The sequence below is a fragment of the Macaca nemestrina genome, chromosome 17, assembly GCF_043159975.1.
Source record: "Macaca nemestrina isolate mMacNem1 chromosome 17, mMacNem.hap1, whole genome shotgun sequence".
Classification (NCBI taxonomy): Eukaryota; Metazoa; Chordata; class Mammalia; order Primates; family Cercopithecidae; genus Macaca; species Macaca nemestrina.
This window is the reverse complement of record NC_092141.1, coordinates 5,096,942-5,115,796: the sequence shown is the minus strand read 5'-3', so window position 1 is coordinate 5,115,796 and position 18,855 is coordinate 5,096,942. Positions and strand designations below refer to the sequence as shown.

Genomic DNA, 18,855 nt, shown 5'->3' with positions numbered 1-18,855 from the left:
AGAGGGTGCACTACCAGCCCCCTGGGCGCCAGCTGGAAAGTCCTCAGAACTGAAGGGAGCGCAGGGCAGTGGTAGTGGTTGCCTTCCTTCCGAACTCCCAGAGGGGCCCGCTTTCAGGGAGACACCACGACCATCCTCTCCCCAGACCTCTGCCCAGGGGCCTGGGGTCACAGCAGCCGGGACGGCAGGCCGTTCAGAGGGAAGGAGACTCCCACCTTGTCATTCCGCTCACACAGGAACTTGAGCCTCTGGGCTCGTTTGTGCATGAAGACCCCGTCCAGGTGGCCCGTCTCCACAGAGCGGATCTCAATGGCTTTCTCACCCCAGCCCATTATCTGGTTGGAGCAGATGTAGGCTGTGGGGAAAACAGGTGAGGGGCTGAGCAGGCTGCACCCCGGGGCCCCCTCAGGGGCATGTGGCTGGGAGGGCGGCAGCTCACTCACCCACAGAGGTGGGCATCTCTCCCCACTGCAGCACCACATCCTTAATGATCCGCCCGTATGTGTTGACGTAGACACCCTCGTCCTCGTAACACAGCAGCATCTCCATGCCGTCGGTGTTGGGGAGGAAAATGATGGCATGGGGCGTGATCTGGCTCTGGATCTGGGGAGAAGGAGGTGGGCTGGAGTCTCCGTGTCTGGTGCCCAGACTGGGCGAACCCACTCCTCCAGCAGCCCCGCCAAGCTCACGTGCACAGGGATGTAGATGTCATAGCTGTTCCCCGAGTCGACATCCACAGCATGGAAGCCAGCACTGGAGCCATAGATGACCTTGAGCCGCTGCCCCTCCTCTACTGTCAGGTCGACCAGCAGAGGGCGGTGAGGGAGGTCGGCAAAGGACTGCAGAGAAGCGGAGGAGAGGAGGGCTCAGGGGCATGGGGAGAGGCGCTGGGACTCCAGATGGTGCTAGGGGCCGAGGCTGGGGTTACCTTGAAGGCCATGAATTTGTGGTAGGGTTTCGGGGCCCAGGCGTACACCTCCACGGAGCTCTTGAGGGCGATGACCAGGAACTTAATCCGCTCGTATTTCACTGGGGGCCGGAGAGAAGAGGGATGCTGAGGCTTCCCTTCTTGGGCCACGGGCTCCTCCCCGTGGTCTGTCACTACACTGCCCCACCCAGGCTCCAAGTCCCTGGCTCCCAAACTTTCTCAGCCACTAGACCCAGGCCCATTTCTCTCTCTTCATGAACAAGGATGCGCTGGCCACTCCGCTGGGACATCCTCACCGACACGGTAGTGCCCGCAGCCCTCCATGTCCCCGACGGTGGTCCAGCCCTGCTTCTTCTCCACCTCTGGGTCATTGTGCAGAATCTTGTTCCGGAGCCAAGACAGGTAATACACCCGCAGTTTGTTCCTTTTCCCTGAGGGATGGACAGACAGACACACCCCCGTTCTCATCTGAGGCCCGGCTGCCACCGCCCCGGCCTCCTCTGTCGGCATGCCACAAGGGGTGAGAAAGTGCCGCTTCACCTTCCAGTGCCTGGACCAAGGCTGCCCTCCTCCCGGGCAGAAGACAGTCACAGCGCCAGGGAGCTGAGCCCCTCCTCCCTCCCCCACTCGCCGCACCTGTACCTGAGATGGTGATGAGCAGGTTGAGCCCCTCCAGCACGTCCATCTGCTGGAAGCGTCGCCGCCCAATGAGTCCGTACACCTTGCCCTGCCCACTTCGGTCCAGCAACATCAGCCCGTTCTCCGTGCCCACCAGCAGGTTGACCCCTGCAATAGGAGCCCTTGGGCAGGTCAGAGGCTCAGCCAGGCCCTTGCCTAACCAGGAGCATGGGAGCCACGCCACAGCCCCCTCAGCTGTCCCTGCCCTGGCTTACCCCAAAGGGCTGCACACAGGATCTCAGAGTTGAATCGCTTCTTGTACTTCCGGATCTCAGGGGTCTCACTGTGGGCCCGGGTGTTGGTGGGATTCACGTTGACCACAGAGCCCTTCCTCACGTCGTACTGCAGCTGGTCGAGCCGAGTGCCCTCTCCACCCACTAGGGCTGCCAGAAGGAGGAGGAGGCGGGAGGAGGGGCTGCAGCTTCTCACCCCATCTCTTTCTACCTCCATCCCCTATATCAGGTCTTGGCGCCTCATAATACACAGAAAGGAAAAAGACGGGAGGAGAAGGGGTGCACGGGAGAGGGGGATAGAGTGCTGGACCCCCCTTTTGAGTCAGAAGGCCTGGCTCAAGTCCCATTTCTGTCACTTGCTAGCTTTGAGTCTTTGCCCAGGTCCCCTGGCTACTGTGAGCATTTTCTCTCCTGTGGAGGGGTCGCAGAGGCCCTTCCTTCTCTCTGCCCGGGCAGGTGCTAGAGCCCAAGGGAGAGGTCCTGTGGCTTTGTGAGGCTGCGTCTCAAGACCATCATGCTCCCCTCCAGGCTGCCCCTGGACCCCAGCCTGATGGCAGGTCTGTCCTCCCGTCCTCACCTGTGATGGGGATGGTGTCCCCACTGCCTCCAGGCTGGTAGATCCCTAGATCCACAAACATCGTGAACGAGCTCTTGCCAGGGGCCTTTACCAGCCCACGAGACTGGTACTGTGGTGGGGGGGCAGCAGTCAGGCAAACAAGTGCAAGTCCAGCTGCAGCCCTGCCCCTGCTGCTGTTCCCAGGCTCCAGCTCCCCAACTGGCACCCCCATTGTCCAGCTCCCAGCGCTCCGCCCCATCCTCTGCCATGACCCAGCACCCAGACCTCCTGCCCACCGCCCGGGCTCTTCTCCCCCAGCGGACCTGCCTCCGGCCCACTTACGTCACTGCTCCCATCCTTCGAGGGCGGGCTTTGGCCTTTGCTGTTCTCGGTGGGTGAGTGGCTGGGCTGCACCACGTCAGGCAGGTTTGTATACCCGTTGCTGTCAGCATGCAGCAGGTTCCGCTCCTCTTCAGGGGTCTACAGGACAGAGGGCAGGGTCGGCACGGGGCTGAGGAGGGCACACACAGGTACAGGGGAGGCAGCGGAGGCTCACTCACACGCTGGACCACCATGGTGCCGCCCCCGTATGGGGGCTGGGTCCCGGTGATCTCCTCGACGTCGTGGACCACCATGGTGCTGACGCTGTCTGTATCCCCATCGCTGCTGTGAGAGAGGAAGGTGGGGCCTCTCCAGGTCCTGCCCGTGGCCACAGAAGTGCCAAAGGCAGCAGATGGCAGCCAGAGCCCAGGCTTTTGTCTCTATTCAAAACACAACCTGCTCCACCCTCACGGGGTAGTCCCTGTTCCACCGTGAGGTGCTTCCCTGCATGGCACACAGGGCAGGCTGGCACAGGAGCAGACAGGCACTTGAAGAGCAGGAGAGAGACAGGAACCTGCACCCTCACCCCACCCTCTAGAGAAGGGCGCTGTTCTCCCTCAGACTTGCCCCAAAGCCCTACCTCTCCCTCCACTGCCACTTCCCCTCCCTCCTTGTGCCTTGGAGTGGGAGGGCCCCACTCCCGATGCCGTACCGGCCCCCAGGGGTGTCTCTGCTCCCCTCTGATGGCCCGCCTTCGCCTTCCTCCTCGTCATCCTCACTGCTCTCCACCTCCTCGCTGGACGATGAGTAGTCCATGGCCTTTTTGGGAGGCCGAGGGGCCTCGTCCAGGGTCCGCTCTTTCAGCAACACAAAGTCCTGCAGGGAGGAGCCACGTGAGGGGCAGGGAGAAGGTGGGCCTGGGTGGAGGCAGACAAAGGGTGCTGGGACACCCCAGCAAGGTGACAGGAGGGGCCCCCACAAGCAGGCCCATCTCACTAACCTCACCAATTGCTCGCTTATAGCTCTGGGAGGGGCCGCAGGGGAAGAAAGAGCCAGGAGAGATGTTAGGAAAGAGGTTAGAAAAGGTTAGTAGCATGAGAAGCACCAGTCCCTCCATCCCCACAGCCCTTCCCAGTAGATCCGCGGAGACCCCCCCGGCACCCAGCTCCCTGGGGCTAAGCCCCAAACCAGGATGAGGCAGGCGGTGCCGGCCACCAGGCGACTCACTGCGGGCCGGCCTGGCCGCGAGCGGTGGTCATCGGGCTTGGCTTTATTCCCAGGAGAGAGCACTGGGGAGCTGTCCAGTTTGGAGGAGGCTGGACATGGCAGGGTGGAAGAAGAAAGGTCACTGATGCCTGGACAAGGGATGGCCTCAAGCCCACACCTGGGCTGACCCCTTGCCCCTGAGCCCCAGAACTCAGCCCCGAGTTCCATACCCACGCAGGTCCTCCCTGTCCCTGTGGGTGTCCCAGTCCAAAGCCACCAAAGGCAGGGTCCATCCTGATAAGACTCCAGGCCCAGAGCAGGCTGCCCAGCCCTGGCTCACGTACCTCCCACGCGGTTCCGCTCCAGTGAGCCGGCCTGGGGGAGGTGCCCGTGCGAGGCCGGGAGGACACTGTCCGAGCGTTCCCAGCCAGGGTCGCTCCTCCTGAGGTCGGGGTTACTGTTGGGGGGCAGAGTCAGGGTCAGGGAGGCAGGGTGCTCCCCTCTCTGGGGTGCTGAGCTGCACTGCAGAGGGAGCCATCACCAGGGAAGCAGGTGGCAGAAGTGAGAGGTGGGAGTGAGTCGGGGGACGACTCCATTACCTAGAGGCGTTGGGCGGGCCAGGGGGCTGAGCAGGGGGCCCTGGAGGCTTTGGGGTGCCCCGCTCTGCCCGCCTTTGCAGATAGATTTGCCAGGCGGAGTTGCTGCGAGGTCTGTGAAGGGAGCACAGGGGTGCCAAGGGGGCGGGGGGGCGCTGAGGTGATGGGGCTGGGGCTTGCCCACCCCTAGGTGGGTAGGCTGGTAAAGTCCCTGTGCCCCCCTACTCCCTAGGCTGTCCTCAGACCTCACCCAGGCATTGCCCTACCCAGGCATTACCTGGCACGGACTGCCTGGGCTGGCCGGGATCCTCCGGCCCCACTGGTGTTAAGGGCGGTGGCGATAGATGAGGTCCTCTGAGGCACCTGTGGAGAGAAGCCCACGTGCTGCGACCTGGTGCTGCCACGGGCACTTCAGAGGTGTTTGAGCCTCACCTCTGAGAGGTGAGCGCCCCACTTTGATGGATGAGAAAACTGAGGTTCAGGCAAGTTAGTGAATACGTCCAAGGTTATGAAGCTGGGAGATGGTTGGAGCTGCGGTTCTAACTCACAAAGTCTGCCCCTTAGCGGCGCCGAAACACCCTGGGCGTTTCTCCGTTCCCGCGCTCCCCAGGGGCATCAATGCCACACCTCCACGTTGCCTCCTCAGCTGGACGGCTGAGCCCTGCTGGGCAGCGCCCTGGCTTTCTCTGGCTTCCCGCCCTGCACTCTTCCCCATGCGGCCCCTTCACTGCCCTCCTTCTCCTCATGACTAGTTCCTTGCTTTTCCCTGGGCCCACAGGCTGTCCTTACCTTGGGTGGGGCCTCGTTATCTGGGCGGACCCAGGCTGGGGGGTTCGGGCTGGGGCCAGGTCCTTCAGAGGTGGGGTCTGAATTCTGGCGGATGACAGCTCCTCGGGCACTGGGCGTGGCAGTGGGTGCAGGGATGGCAGGGTCGGGGTCATGGGAGGCTGGGAAGGCAGCCAGGTTTCGGGTGGGCTGGTCCTGCAGGGACTGGGATCGGGGTACAGGTGCTGCATATGGCTTCAGTGGGACCCGGTGTGCCACCAGGCTCTGCAGGGAGAGACCAGGGAGGGTGGGCTGCCTGCTCCATGGCAGGTCCCCACCTGCAAATCGGGGTCTGAGGTGGGAAGGGACTTTAGTTGCCCCTTCCTCCATTGAAGGACAAGGGGTTCCTTGAGCCTGAGGACAGCTAAGTCAGGGCAGACATAGGCAGCAAGAAGCAGGTGAGTGTCTCTGTCCACATAGCCTGTGCTCTGGAATCCTGGCTCAGGGCTGAGCAGGTGTGTGTGTGCATGTGTGTGTGTGCGTGCGTGCGTGTGTGCGTGCGTGCGTGTGTGCGTGCGCGTGCGCATGTGTGTGTGTGTGTGCGTGTGTGCGTGTGTGTGTGCGTGTGTGCGCGTATGTGTGCGTGTGCGTGCGTGTGTGTGTGTGCGTGTGTGTGCGTGTGTGCGTGTGTGTGCGCGCGTGTGTGTGCGTGTGTGCGCGTGCGTGTGTGCGTGTGTGTGCACCTGGGCTCTGAGCAAAGCTCCCTGTGTCTGCATTAAGACAGGAGTGGGGAGAGACTCACCTTGTGCGGTCCCTCCTGGGGCTCCACCGGCCTCTGCATAGGAGGAGTCTGGGAAAGGGGTCCTGCAGGCCCGGGGGAGGCCTGGGGGATGGAGGGCTCAGGCCCCGTGCTGCTTGGCTTGCTCTTGGCCAAGGGAGAGTTCTGCTGCTTGTTCATCCTTGTTCTCTCTTCTACCTGTGATGTGAAGGGATGTCAAGCAGGCCAGCTCTTGCCTCCCTGTTCTCAAAACTGAGGGTCCCGCCCGCCCTCACCACTCCTGTCCTATGCTGTGTGCTGTGTGCTCCTTTCCCCTGCTCGGTGCCTGTTCCTGTGAACAACCACTTCTTGTGGCTCTCCAGGCCTCAGGCAGTGGGACTGCAGTCTCAGGAGGCAAAGGAGGCAGTGAGTACCTCTCGGGCCCAGGCTGGTTTGTCAGCGGGATTCATGCCCCGACCATAATGGTACAGGGGCTTCCTGTCCCCGGGCAGGAGCTGCTGCTGCTGCTGTTTCTGAAGCTGCTGCTGCTGTTGCTGCTGCTGCAGGGACTTGAGGTAGGCATGCTCCTGCTGCAGCTGCCTCTGGAGACGCTCTGACTGCCGCTGCTCCTCCAGCTGCTTCCGCTTGTATTCCTGGGCCCAAGGGTAGGGAGAGAGGGCTCAGCAGAGTGTGGCCTGGGAGTCAGAGCAGGCATGCCCTCTCTTTTCTCCAACTGCCTAGAGAGGAGATGTATTCCCTTGATGTCTTGGGTGAATCCCTTCCCTTGAAGTGTTCCCATCCCGTTCCAGCAAAGAAGCTCTGAAAAGCATCTTCCCAGAGGACGCTGAGGGACCCGTTACCAGCAGCAGGGCCTGTTCCTGGAGCAGCTGTTGCTGAAGGATCTCGAGCTGTCGCTGCTCCTCCTCTAGCCTGTGACGAATATATTCCTGGGGGGCGGGGTGTAGGGTGGGGGGCAGAGGGCAGGGAAGGAGGAAGAGGCAGAGGAGGGCAGCAGCAGCGAGTTGGAGAAGGAGGAAGGGATCCGCAGGAGGAGGATGAGGGGGTGCAGGGGAAAAGTAAGAGAGAGGTAGGGGAGGGGATGGCATGAGCCCCGGGGGGCCACGCGGCACAGATGGGGAAGAAGAGGGCACAGGGAATGAGGGGGATGAGGAAGGGGCCAGGGAGAGTCAGGGATGGGGTACAGAGATGGGAATGAGGCAGGGAAGGAGGAGGGAGGGGGCCAGGGTTGGGGTTGAAGGGTGGGAGAAAACAGAGAGAAAGAGTGAAGCTAGAAAAGATAGGAGGAATCTGGGTGGGGGGGAGAGAAGGGGGAAGGGCACGGGGAGCAGGGGCGGCAGGCAGCAGGAGCGGGAGGGCGGGAGGGCAGGGATGTGGGTGCGGCGCTCTACCTGCTCGCGCTCCGCCTGCCGCCGCTCCTCCTCCCGCCGCAGAACCTGCATGTCCTCCAGCCGCCGCTGCTGCTCCTTCTCCTGCAGCTTCCGCTGCTCCCGCTCCCGCCGCTGTTGCTATGGGGAGAGCCAGGTGGTCTTAAGGACCATACCGGACACCGCGGCAGCACTGTCCCTCCATGGACAGGGAGGGAGCTCTCCTTGCTCACCACGGAGGCTTGTTTCTGTAACTATACCCATCCCCACCCAAGGGCCCGCGGGGCTGGGCTCGGGAAAACAGCCAGTAGCTGTGATGAGAGAGGCTGTGAGACTGACCGCTGCCTGTGGGGTGTGCTTAGCTAGACAACACCTTCCCCTACCCACACCCCACCAAACAACAAACAAAACCCGAACTCAAAACAAGCATCCCCAGCACTCCTAGCCTAAAACCGACCTTTGCCTGAAGTCCATACAGAGCGGGTCGTAGCGATAGACTTTGGCCACAAGAGGGCACCAGGTGCCCGTGCACAGAAAGCACAGAAAAGGGACCTGGCCCGCTCCTTGGCAAGCCCCGATGCCCAGGTGGTATTTGACTTTCACGGTATTTCCGATCACAAAGTCTACCACAACCACCACCGCCACCACCGCCTACAACAACAAAAGCGCAAGCCCTAAGGGGCCCTTACACTTGAGGGAACTTGTGCCTATTCCTGCAATGAAGTTGCTGGCACGCCTTCTCCACGCCGTTAGATAGGACTTTGTCACTATGCTATCTGAACGCTATATTTATTTTATTTATTTATTTATTTATTTTTTGAGACAGAGTCTTGCTCTGTTCCCTAGGCTGGAGTGCAGTGGCATGATCTTGGCTCACAGCAACCTCCGCCTCCCGGGTTCAAGTGATTTTCCTGCCTCAGCCTCCCGAGTAGCTGGGACTACAGGCGTGTGCACCACCCACATCCGGCTAATTTTTTGTATTTTTAGTAGAGATGGGGTTTCACCATATTAGACAGGCTGGTCTTGAACTCCTGACCTCATGATCCACCCGCCTTGGCCTCCCAAAGTGCTGGGATTACAGGCGTGAGCCATCGCGCCCGGCCTATATTTTCAAAACTGCACAAGGCTCTTCTGTAGCAGGTTTTCTTGCAAATTATTTTTTGTTCAACAATGAGAGGGCCTGCTTTGGGGGTAGCAGGTGGACAGTGTGGATGCTGCGGGTTATTATTATTATTTTTGTTGTTGTTGTTCTTGAGACAGAGTCTCGCTTTGTCGCCCAGACTGGAGTGCAGTGGCCGGATCTCAGCTCACTGCAAGCTCCGCCTCCCGAGTTCATGCCATTCTCCTGCCTCAGCCTCACGAGTAGCTGGGACTACAGGCGCCCGCCACCTCGCCCAGCTAGGTTTTTGTATTTTTTAGTAGAGACGGGGTTTCACCGTGTTAGCCAGGATGGTCTCGATCTCCTGACCTTGTGATCCGCCCATCTCGGCCTCCCAAAGTGCTGGGATTACAGGCTTGAGCCACCGCGCCCGGCCGGGTTATTATTATTAGTAGTAGTATTGGAGATGGAGTCTCACTCTGTCACCCAGGCTGGAGTGCAGTGGTGTGATCTCTGCTCACCTCTGCCTCCTGGGTTCAAGTGAATCTCCTGTCTCAGCCTCCCAAGTAGCTGGGATTACAGGCACGCGCCACCACACCCGGCTGATTTTTGTATTATTAGTAGAGATGGGGTTTCACCATGTTGGCCAGACTGGTCTCAAAAACTCCTGACCTCAGGTGATCCACCCACCTCAGCCTCCGAAAGTGAGCTACCGCATCTGGTCTATTGCCTATTATTTAGACACATTTTTTGTTAAGTCCAGCTAATCATGAAATTTGAAATCATGTAACTGTTTCAACAGAAATGCCATTGATTTAAGGCATTTTATTTTATTTTAATTCTGAGGCGGAGTCTCACTCTGTCGCCCAGGCTGGAGTGCAGTGGCTGGATCTCAGCTCACTGCAAGCTCCGCCTCCCGGGTTCATGCCATTCTCCTGCCTCAGCCTCCCCAGTAGCTGGGACTACAGGCGCCCGCCACCACGCCCGGCTAATTTTTTGTATTTTTAGTTGAGATGGGGTTTCACTGTGTTAGCCAGGATGGTCTCGATCTCCTGACCTCGTGATCCGCCCGTCTCGGCCTCCCAAAGTGCCGGGATTACAGGCGTGAGCCACCGCGCCCGGCCCCATTTAAGGCATTTTAAAACCTGTTCTCCCTGAGGCCCTAATGGACCCTGGGAAGGTCAGCAGGAGGCCGCGCCAGGCCTGGGCCCTTGGGAGACAGCCCACCTCCTCCACGCGGCGCCGCTCCTCCTTCTGCTCCTCTATGCGCCTCTGCCGCTGGTGCAGCAGATGTTTGATGTGTGCCTCGGGGTCTCGCTGCTGCTGCTGCTGCAGCTGCTGCTGCTGTTTTAAAGCCTCTGAGTTGCTCTTATTTTCCTGCTGGAGGCGGAGAAATTCCCGGCGTAGAGTCGACTCTCCAGGCACGTTCATGATGGAGCTGGGCAGGGGTGGCACAAAGAAGAGTTGGGGTCAGAACCCTGTTGGTTCCCACTCTCAACCCCGTGGGCCCGCCTGAGCGGGTGCTTTAACTGGATCAAAGCCTCTGCCTCTGGCCACTCCCAGGTGGCCAGGAGACTCACTGTCCCCTGCTGCCCGGTCTTCAGCCCTATCCTCCTTTCCTATTACTGCTGCGCCCCACCTTCACCCTGAATTGCTCTCTCCCCAGCTCTTGCTCACTCATTTGTTCCACTTCTTAGCACTCGGGAATTTGGTTTCTAGCAGTCTCTACCTCTCTGTGCCCATCACCCCCAGGCCGAGCATCTCCAAAGCCAAGCACCACTGTAGTCCCCCCACTCAGTGATGACCCCCCAACCCCCGCTCCGCCTGCCAGGCCTACCTTGGCTCTCCTTCCTCTCCATGGCTGTCGTCTTCCTCCTCGCTGCCGCTGTACTCATATTCTGTCTCCTCTGCAGGGGAGACCACTGCTGTTAACTCACCCAGTACCCCAGACCCCGCCGTGGGCTAGGGAAACCTCGGGTGGGCATAACCAGAAGGTCTGTCTGGGTGGGCACGCATGAGGGGCCCCACCCACTTCCTGGGAGCAATGGGAGGACAGTGTGTCTCAGGTGTGGGCCCGGACAGGGACCAGGACTGGGTCCCTGGGCAGCTGAGGTGTGGCAGAGCCTGTGCCTGGGCTCGCACACGTATGTGCTTAGCATGGAGTTTTCATAAGGATGTGAAAGGCCGGTCCTCCTCTGGAGGGCTGACCCAGATTGGGAGGGAAAGGAGGGAAAACCCCTCGGCTGTTGCAAGTTTGAGAACGATCTCCTTGGACAGGGAGAGCTGGGGCCAAGGAGGGGAGCAGGAAGGGGAGCCAGGAGTGAGCAGGGCTGGCAGAGAGGAGCCAGGCTGGAGTGTCCCCTAGTACCTGCCCCTCCAGCCTGCCCACTGACCTTTCTCACCCCGCTTCTTCCGGGATCGGTCAATGTGGTCCTTAAGCTGGATGCGGACCTGCCGCTCCGTGGGCTGGTCCCGGATGAAGGGAAACTTCAGCAGCTGCTCCGTGGGTGGGCGGCTCAGGTAAGTCTTGATGAGACATGTGTCAATGAAGTCAATGAACTTCTTAGACCTGGAAACAGTGGTGGCTCACACTAGGAGGGTCCCCTCAGAAGGGATGGGTGCAGGAGAAAGAGGGTGGATCACTCATCCACAAGCCACCTTGACATCCCTCCTGTCTTCATATCCCAACACCAGTCACCGCCCTCTGCCCCCCAAAATCTCTTCTCTGGTGAGATCCAAGCCTGAGCACAGAGGGCATGAAGGTGGGGATGACCTTGTCCAGGGACCTTCCTTCCCAGAGCCCACACTCTCAGAGACCTACCACTTCTTGGACTTGAGTCTGGGCGGAGGGTTCCGAGGAATGAGGAAGAGGGCTCGCATGGGGTGCATGTCACACAGAGCTGGACACAGAAGAGATGCCCTCAGTCCCTTTCACTGCACTGGAGCTACAGGACCCTTCCTCAGCAGGATCCCAGGACCCAGCTCCTCCCTACAGCCCTCTCTGGGCCCTTGCTTTCCCTCCGCTCCCACTCCCAGCAGACTCAGAACTTACGGGGGGCTCCCTCTGCCATCTCGATGGCTGTGATTCCTAGAGACCAAATGTCACTCTACAGACGGGAGAGAAGGAACAAGTGAATATTCCCGACAACTCTGCCTTGCAACCTCTCTTCACCCACCATCCTGGCCTCTTCAGGAGCCTTCCTGGGCCACCCTCCTTCTTGCAGCAGTGCTCTCCAACCCCTCCCATCTTCCCACCCACACTTGCCTTGCCATAAGATGTTCCCCAGCCCCTCACTGCTAACATCATCCAACCTTCCTTTGTTCCCCAGCCTGCTCAGGCGCCATGGTCCCCATACTGCTTCCTGCCCTTGGCAGCCCCATGCTCCCAACTTTCCACTCCATACCCTGTAATCGTAGGTGGCATCGGGGTTCTCATCACAGGCGATGACCTCTGGAGCCATCCAGTAGGGAGTCCCAATGAAAGTGTTCCGTCTGCCCACGGTGCGGTCCAGCTGAGCACTCACCCCAAAATCCACTGTGAAGACAGAAAGGGAGGGGTCAGCATGGAGAGTCACCCCTGCTCCCTTGCCTCACATCCCTGCATGCACACACAGGACTTGCCTGAGGCAGCTGAGGTTCTGGCCCTACCCAGACACCCCAGCACCCTCCTTTACCCCATCAACATCCTGAAGCACCCAATTCCACCCTCCTGTATCTTAGAGAAAAGCCCCGGTGAAAGGATCACGGACAGCATCCCAGGCAGGAGGGTCATCAGATCCCAGCTCCCCAGAGCAACCTGCAGAGCACCTGGCCCATAACAGGTGACAGGTGTGGAGCTTCCTGAGGGATTTTCAGCAGGAGGCAGGGCATTCCAGGGGGAGAGGGGAACGGGGAGGGAGTGAGCCTCCCCAACAGGGAGGAAGTTGGGCCTGAGCCACCAGAGGGAAAAAGGGGTGCCTCATTCTCTGTTCTGGGGGTGAAAGGGCCCCGTCAGCCTCAGAAGGAGCCGGCGCACCTAGCTTGACCTCAGCATTCTCTGTCAGCAGCACATTCTGCCCCTTGATGTCTCGATGGATGACCTTGTGGGCATGGAGATGGGCCAGACCCTGGGACAGGAGAGCAGGGAAATTAGCCATGGTGTTGGAGGGGGTGGGAAAGAGTAAGTGGGCAGTGAGTTGAGGGGACAAGGAGCAATCAGTCTGGACAGGGCTGGGATGAAGGAGCAGACCCTCTCCACCAGGAGCCCAAGCAAGCTGAGCTGTCCTGGAGAGCTTCCTCAGACTGGTGGCTCCAGGTGAATTCCCAAAGTTGCAGGGTTACAGGTGGAGAAGTGGCAGAGCTTGGAAACAGAGGAGCCTGTCTCCTTCAGCAGCCTGAGACTTCCCAAGGCTGGGACCCTGCTTCCACATCCCACCCGCATCAGGCCTGCTGCTCCCGAAAGGGGGCAGTTATGTCTCCTCCCAGTGCAGGGAGGATCTTTGCTCATGAAGAAGCTCCAGCCAGGGTAGCAGAGGAGGAGAAGACAAGGGGAGGGGGCCTGGAGCTCACCCTGAGGATCTCCCTGCAGATGTAGGCGATACAGTCCTCCTTCAGGGCGTTTCCTTTCGTGTTCTTTACCAGGTCAGTCACTGAACCAGCACCACAGAACTCCATCACCAGCTAGGATCCCAGGAAGGTACGGAAAGGAAAAGTATCAGTCAGACAAGCCCCCCAAACCCTGCCCCAATCCCCTGCTAGACTCCTGGAGAAGGACCAGAGACCTTGGGGCTAGAACTGGTATGAGCTGGAAAGCAAGGACCACAGAAGCCTCACAAAGGCCACAGGACTTCCTGAAGTCAAGAGAGAGGGAAAAAGGCTGGGTGCGGTGGCTCACGCCTGTCATCCCAGCACTTTGGGAGGCTGAGGCAGGCAGATCACCTGAGGTCAGGAGTTCAAGACTAGCCTGGCCAACATGGTAAGCAAGACTCCATCTCAAAAAAAGAAAAAAAAAAAAAAGAGAGAGAGAAGGAATACAGAACTGGCAGGTGGACTCAGGGTAGGAGTCCAATGAATCCCTGAAACTGTAGACAAAATGATGCAGGTATATGCGTTTTCCTTGAGGAAGGGTCTAGTACTTTCATCAGATTCTCACTGGGATTCCAAACCCTAAAGCGGTTAAGAACTACTGCTTTACGGCCGGGTGCGGGGACTCACGCCTGTAATCCCAATACTTTGGGAGGCTAAGGCAGGTGGATCACAAGATCAGGAGTTCGAGACCATCCTGGCTAACACGGTGAAACCCTATCTCTACTAAAAATACAAAAAGTTCGCCAGGCATGGTGGTGGGTGCCTGTAATCCCAGCTACTCAGGAGGCTGAGGCAGGAGAATTGCTTAAACCTGGGAGGCAGAGGTTGCAGTGAGCTGAGATCACGCCACTGCACTCCAGCCTGGGCGACAGAGCGAGAGTCTGTCTCAAAAAAAAAAAAAAAAAAAAAAAAAAAAGAACTACTGCTTTGGATCAGGGGCTGGACCAAGGCCTGCTTCTGTACGGTCAGCAAGTCAAGAATGGTTTTTACCTTTTTTTTTTTTCCTTGAGACAGAGTCTTACTCTGTCGTCCAGAGTGGAGTGCAGTGGCGCAATGTCGGCTCACTGCAACCTCCGCCTCCCAGGTTCAAGTGATTCTCCTGCCTCAGCCTCCCAAGTAGCTGGAACCACAGGCGCCTGCCACCACACCCCGGTTAATTTTTGTATTTTTAGTAGAGACGGTTTCACTGTGTTGACCAGGCTGGTCTTGAACTCCTGACCTCCCATGATCCACCCACCTCAGCCTCCCAAAGTGCTGGGATTACAGGCTTGAGCCACTGCATCTGGCCTGGTTTTTACATTGTTAAATGGTTGCGGGAAAAAACAAAAAAAGGAATCATATTTTATGACATGTGAAAGTGAAAAAACATTCAAATGTGAGTGACCTCAGTGAAGGTGTTGGGGGTATAGCCATGCTCATTCGTTTACGTACTGTCTATTGCTGCTTTTGTGGTACAACAACAGAATTGAGCAGCTGGGACAGCAAATATGACCCGCAAAGCCTAAAATATTTACTGTCTGGCCCTTCACAGAAAAAGTTTGCCAGTCCCTGACTTAGAAGCAGAAAAGGGACTAAGAATCAGTGATTCTCCAGGTCTGCTGGAGACAGAAAGAGTGCATAGGGTCTATCCAGACAACTGCAGCAGGGAACCTGGGAAGACCCTGAGAGAAACTCCTCCAGAACAAAGAGTAACAAGGCCAGGAGATGAGGAGGGCTCTGGGTCTGCACCTCCCAGGGAGAGCAGCTGAGACCCGGAGGCAGAGAAGATGGCTCCAACCAGGCTTCCTGGGAATCAGCATGCTTGTCCAAGTTTTCACTAAAAGCCACACCCAATGCAGGAAAAGGTTGGATGGACACATATATTTGCATATGCAATAAAAGTAATTTGCATGTGCCTACTCCTTGGAGAGCAGAGCACAGTGAGAGGAGGGGAGGACCTGTGCCCAACAGGTCCAGAAGGGGGTGCCCGGCCACTAATGCCTCTAGCCAGACACCATCACCACACACACCTGGCACATATACCTCCCTGTCACCTTTCTCCCTTTCTTTGTGTGCATGAGTGTGTGTGTTCCCAAAAAGCCAAAGGGCCTTGGAGGCCAGGACCATGGCTCATGCTCGTCTATACAGAAGTGCTTAGTAAGTGCTTGTCGTCTGAATGGCTGCTGGGAGGGGAGACCTGGCGTCAGTGCCAAAATTCCCGACAGCCATTGCCACACTCCCTGCTGCTCCATCCTCAGGGACTGGGCTCAGTACCACAAAGGGTGAGGCTGGGGGAACATGTCAGCACCAGTGCCCAGGCTAGGGAGGGGAATGACTCTTAGGAATGTTCTGGGCCAGGCAGGAGGAATTTGGGGGAGGCCCCAAGCTCCGCAGCAGGCTCTGGTTTGAATGGTGACCCAGAAGGGCTGGGTGCACTGTAGCATGTGGGGTGCTGTTATCTCCCACAAATATTTTGGTTCTGTTGCTTTCCCAGGAGCTGTGCTCAAAGGCAGGAAAACTGATGGACGGCCTCCCCATGGTCTCTCTAGCCTTTGCCAGGATTATATTTGCTTATTAAGAGCCGATCACACAGTGTGAGATACTGGTTAGAGGAAGGGTTGGGGCAAACGCCAGGACCCCTCCCCACAAAACACTCAAAGAATGAGAGGCTGCAATTCATGGGCGCTGGAGTGTGGGGCCATCCATGAGGCAGGAGGCTCCTCTGGGTCCAGGGACAGGGGAGGCTGGGTAGACTGGAGGGAGGGTAGCTGGCGAGGACAGATGCTGGGCGCTGATACCGAGTCCTAGTGAACGGCCCAGAGACACGGGGTGCAGGGAGGGCAGGCAGGGGGGCGTTTCTCACCCAGAGCTGGTCATCGTTTCCCGGGGGGCTCTTCTTGATGAAGGCTCCATAGTAGGTGGCAATGTTGCGGTGATGAGAGTATTTTTTCAGCATGTTGATCTCCTGTTTGATCTCTTCTTCCTCATCCTAGGCAAATGGGAGGAGCTGAGCCCTGAGACTCCCCCCACACTCCCTTCTCGGTGGTCCAACCCTCCCACTGCCCAGATCCACTCCCTACCTCGGTGACATCCATGACCTTGATGGCAGCCAGCTGCCCAGTCTTGACATGCCGACCCTGCAGGACAGAGGGATCTGAGTCTATGCTCAGAGAGCGGAACGTTCTGAGGGCTTGACTCTGGGAGACACAGCTTTTGACTGTTTTCTGTCTTACAAAGTGCCCCTTGGCTGGGCGCCATGGCTCATGCCTGTAATCCCAACACTTTGGGAGGCCGAAGCAGGAGGATCACTTGAGACCAGGAGTTCGAGACCAGCCTGGCCAACATGGAGAAACCTCATCTCTACTAAAAATACAAAAATGATCCAGGTGTGGTGGCGGGCGCCTGTAGTCCCAGCTACTCAGGAGGCTGAGGCAGAATCGCTTGAACCTGGGAGGCAAGCCAAGACCAGGCCACTGCACTCCAGCCTGGGGGACAAAGCGAGACTCTGTCTCAAAAAAAAAAAAATAAATAAATAAAAATAAAGTACCCCTCATTGTGGCTACACACCTCAGTGAACGTGCTGCTCATGGGAGTGGACAGAGGCAGAGCGCTCCTGAGCCATCATGGTCAACAGAAAAAACCACCTACAGTGGACTTCCAAGTTACAGGCTCAATAAAGGTGAAGGGTCTCCTCCCAGAAAAACTCAAGACAGATGAGTCAGAAACACTTATGCCTCTCTGGCTTGGACTTTACAGTCTGAAAGTCAGAGCAGGGCGGGAAAGATACCTCTCCATCCTAATGCAGGATGGAGGGAGGAGGAGGAGGAGGCTGGGGAGGGAGGGGCTTTGCCTCACCCTCTTCTCCTAAGCAAGACAAAATGTTGGGGTGCTTGCCTGACTCACCAACTCTGGACAGGAGGCCTCTCCTAGAATCAACTTCACCCACACAGCTTTTTATTCTTGTCGATAGGGAAAGAGCAGAGACAGAGCTGAGATTTTAGGGAACTTAGAGAAACACAGAGGGGCCAGCTAACTGGTTGGCTAATGATCCCGCCACCGTCACCAGTCCGAGCGGGAAAAAACTTCCTCTTCGAGTGTGTCCCAGTCATTGACCTCCTCCCCCAACATCCTTCTGAAATTCCTAGTGGGAGCATCTAAGGCTTGGAGAGGAAAGCCCAAAGGCTTCCTGGGGAGCAGCGGAGTGGAGGAAGGCGGCCCCTCGTGGGGATGGATTGGCTTTGCCAGCCCACGGGTTATTTTTAACCTTAGCCATTCAAGACCCCAAGTCCAGAGACGCAGAAGCACATGGCACCACTATTCCCATGGCAACAACAAGGCAAGAGATTGCGGGTGGGGTGTCTGTTTCCCCAAAGTTTGCAAGAGAAGGAGCGTAAGAGAAGGGCAGGTGGTCTCAGTGACACAGGAAACACGGGGCTAGAGATGCAGAAGAGACTTGTGGCAGTATCAAGCACTCTGTCTGGAGATGAAAAAGCCACGGGTCCCAGGGGCTCCAGTAAGAGGCAGCATTCACCCTGAGCATCCTCACTCCCCGCTGGAGCGGCTCCCCCCATGCAAATGTGAGCAGGGGTCAGGCCACCTCACTCCCCGCTGCAGCGGCTCCCCCCATGCGAATGTGAGCAGTGGTCAGGCCACACGGGAGGGCTGGGCTGGCCAACCTAAAAGCTACCATTGGTGGCTGAGAACATGCCACTTCTGTCAGGGACAGAGGCAGCTCAAAAGCAGAAAGCCTGAGCTCTGGCTCCAGCAGGCCAGCTGTGGGAGCAGAGGCCACTTCCCCTCTGCAGAAGGCCACCCATTAGGTCCCACTACCTCAAAGTCCTGGGTCTCTTTGTGGTCCGGGGAGAGGCCAAACCCACACCTCTGGCCTTAGCGTTCTCTGAATCCCAGGAGAGTTCTGACACACAAGGCCGTATGCCCTTCCACCTGCTCTCACTGCTGCAAGCCACCCTTCCTGGCTTCCGGCCTGTTCCCACCACGTCCGGGACTGGCTCTGCACTCAGGCAGGGAGAGGCATCAACAGTGCCTCCTCCTGGGTGCTCTTTCCTCTCCCCTCTCTACCTTTCCAGGGCCTCTGGCATCTCCCATAGCCCCCCTCAGACCTGCAGACCAGGAACCTACATCCTTCCACTCCTCCCAAGAGTGCCCTGCAGATGTGGAGGTCACACTTCCGCACCATTCATCTCACCTTGTACACCTGTCCATAGGTTCCATTGCCGACCACCTCCACAAGCTCAAAGATCCCAGCAGGGTCCTAGGGGCATGGGACAGGAGGGAGACAGAAGAATACTGCGTCAGCACTTTAGAAAAGGATTACAGAGCTAGAGAGGGGGAAAGTGGTATCCAGTCAAGATATGAGAGTGAACACCAGTATATCATGAGGGCACGCAGTGGGAACCCTGGTGGCTGGTTGCCCTTTCCCTGGATTGGTTCAGAGTGAACGTTCTATGGGAAAAGTTGGAAGAAGTGAGTGGCCGGGCGCGGTGGCTCACGCCTGTAATCCCAGCACTTTGGGAAGCCGAGGCAGGCAGATCACAAGGTCAGGAGATTGAGACCATCCTGGCTAACACGGTGAAACACCGTCTCTACTAAAAATACAAAAAATTAGCTGGGCGTAGTGGCAGGCGCCTGTAGTCCCAGCTACTCGGGAGGCTGAGGCAGGAGAATGACGTGAACCCGGAAGGCGGAGGTTGCAGTGAGCCGAGACTGTGCCACTGCAGTCCAGCCTGGGCGACAGAGCAAGACTCCATCTCGGGGAAAAAAAAAAA

The 18,855-nt window shown here is 58.0% G+C and overlaps 1 protein-coding gene across 20 annotated transcripts in view; it reads right to left on the bottom strand.

The window, feature by feature from the left end:
• Window positions 1-18,855, bottom strand: part of LOC105472378 (misshapen like kinase 1) — a 71,722-nt gene that overhangs the window by 1,041 nt on the left and 51,826 nt on the right. For 2 of the 20 annotated variants that reach the window (XM_011725559.3, XM_011725660.3), the window contains exons 2-33: window positions 18,276-18,341; window positions 16,150-16,206; window positions 15,933-16,058; window positions 13,073-13,183; window positions 12,540-12,630; window positions 11,929-12,059; window positions 11,577-11,631; window positions 11,346-11,424; window positions 10,918-11,093; window positions 10,362-10,431; window positions 9,752-9,962; window positions 7,450-7,566; window positions 6,901-6,987; window positions 6,475-6,693; window positions 6,086-6,259; window positions 5,308-5,568; window positions 4,796-4,881; window positions 4,522-4,632; window positions 4,267-4,379; window positions 3,944-4,032; window positions 3,717-3,740; window positions 3,429-3,592; window positions 2,956-3,061; window positions 2,738-2,875; window positions 2,417-2,525; window positions 1,822-1,989; window positions 1,571-1,714; window positions 1,225-1,359; window positions 929-1,029; window positions 690-839; window positions 444-603; window positions 216-355 (exon numbers count right to left, since the gene is read on the bottom strand). In XM_011725559.3, coding sequence (XP_011723861.1) covers window positions 216-355; window positions 444-603; window positions 690-839; window positions 929-1,029; window positions 1,225-1,359; window positions 1,571-1,714; window positions 1,822-1,989; window positions 2,417-2,525; window positions 2,738-2,875; window positions 2,956-3,061; window positions 3,429-3,592; window positions 3,717-3,740; window positions 3,944-4,032; window positions 4,267-4,379; window positions 4,522-4,632; window positions 4,796-4,881; window positions 5,308-5,568; window positions 6,086-6,259; window positions 6,475-6,693; window positions 6,901-6,987; window positions 7,450-7,566; window positions 9,752-9,962; window positions 10,362-10,431; window positions 10,918-11,093; window positions 11,346-11,424; window positions 11,577-11,631; window positions 11,929-12,059; window positions 12,540-12,630; window positions 13,073-13,183; window positions 15,933-16,058; window positions 16,150-16,206; window positions 18,276-18,341 — 3,969 coding nt within the window. Of the gene's footprint in view, window positions 1-215; window positions 356-443; window positions 604-689; window positions 840-928; window positions 1,030-1,224; window positions 1,360-1,570; window positions 1,715-1,821; window positions 1,990-2,416; window positions 2,526-2,737; window positions 2,876-2,955; window positions 3,062-3,428; window positions 3,593-3,716; window positions 3,741-3,943; window positions 4,033-4,266; window positions 4,380-4,521; window positions 4,633-4,795; window positions 4,882-5,307; window positions 5,569-6,085; window positions 6,260-6,474; window positions 6,694-6,900; window positions 6,988-7,449; window positions 7,567-9,751; window positions 9,963-10,361; window positions 10,432-10,917; window positions 11,094-11,345; window positions 11,425-11,576; window positions 11,632-11,928; window positions 12,060-12,539; window positions 12,631-13,072; window positions 13,184-15,932; window positions 16,077-16,149; window positions 16,207-18,275; window positions 18,342-18,855 lie in introns of those variants that run through there. The other 18 variants (XM_011725675.3, XM_011725678.3, XM_011725602.3 and 15 more) reach the window with 17 other exon arrangements.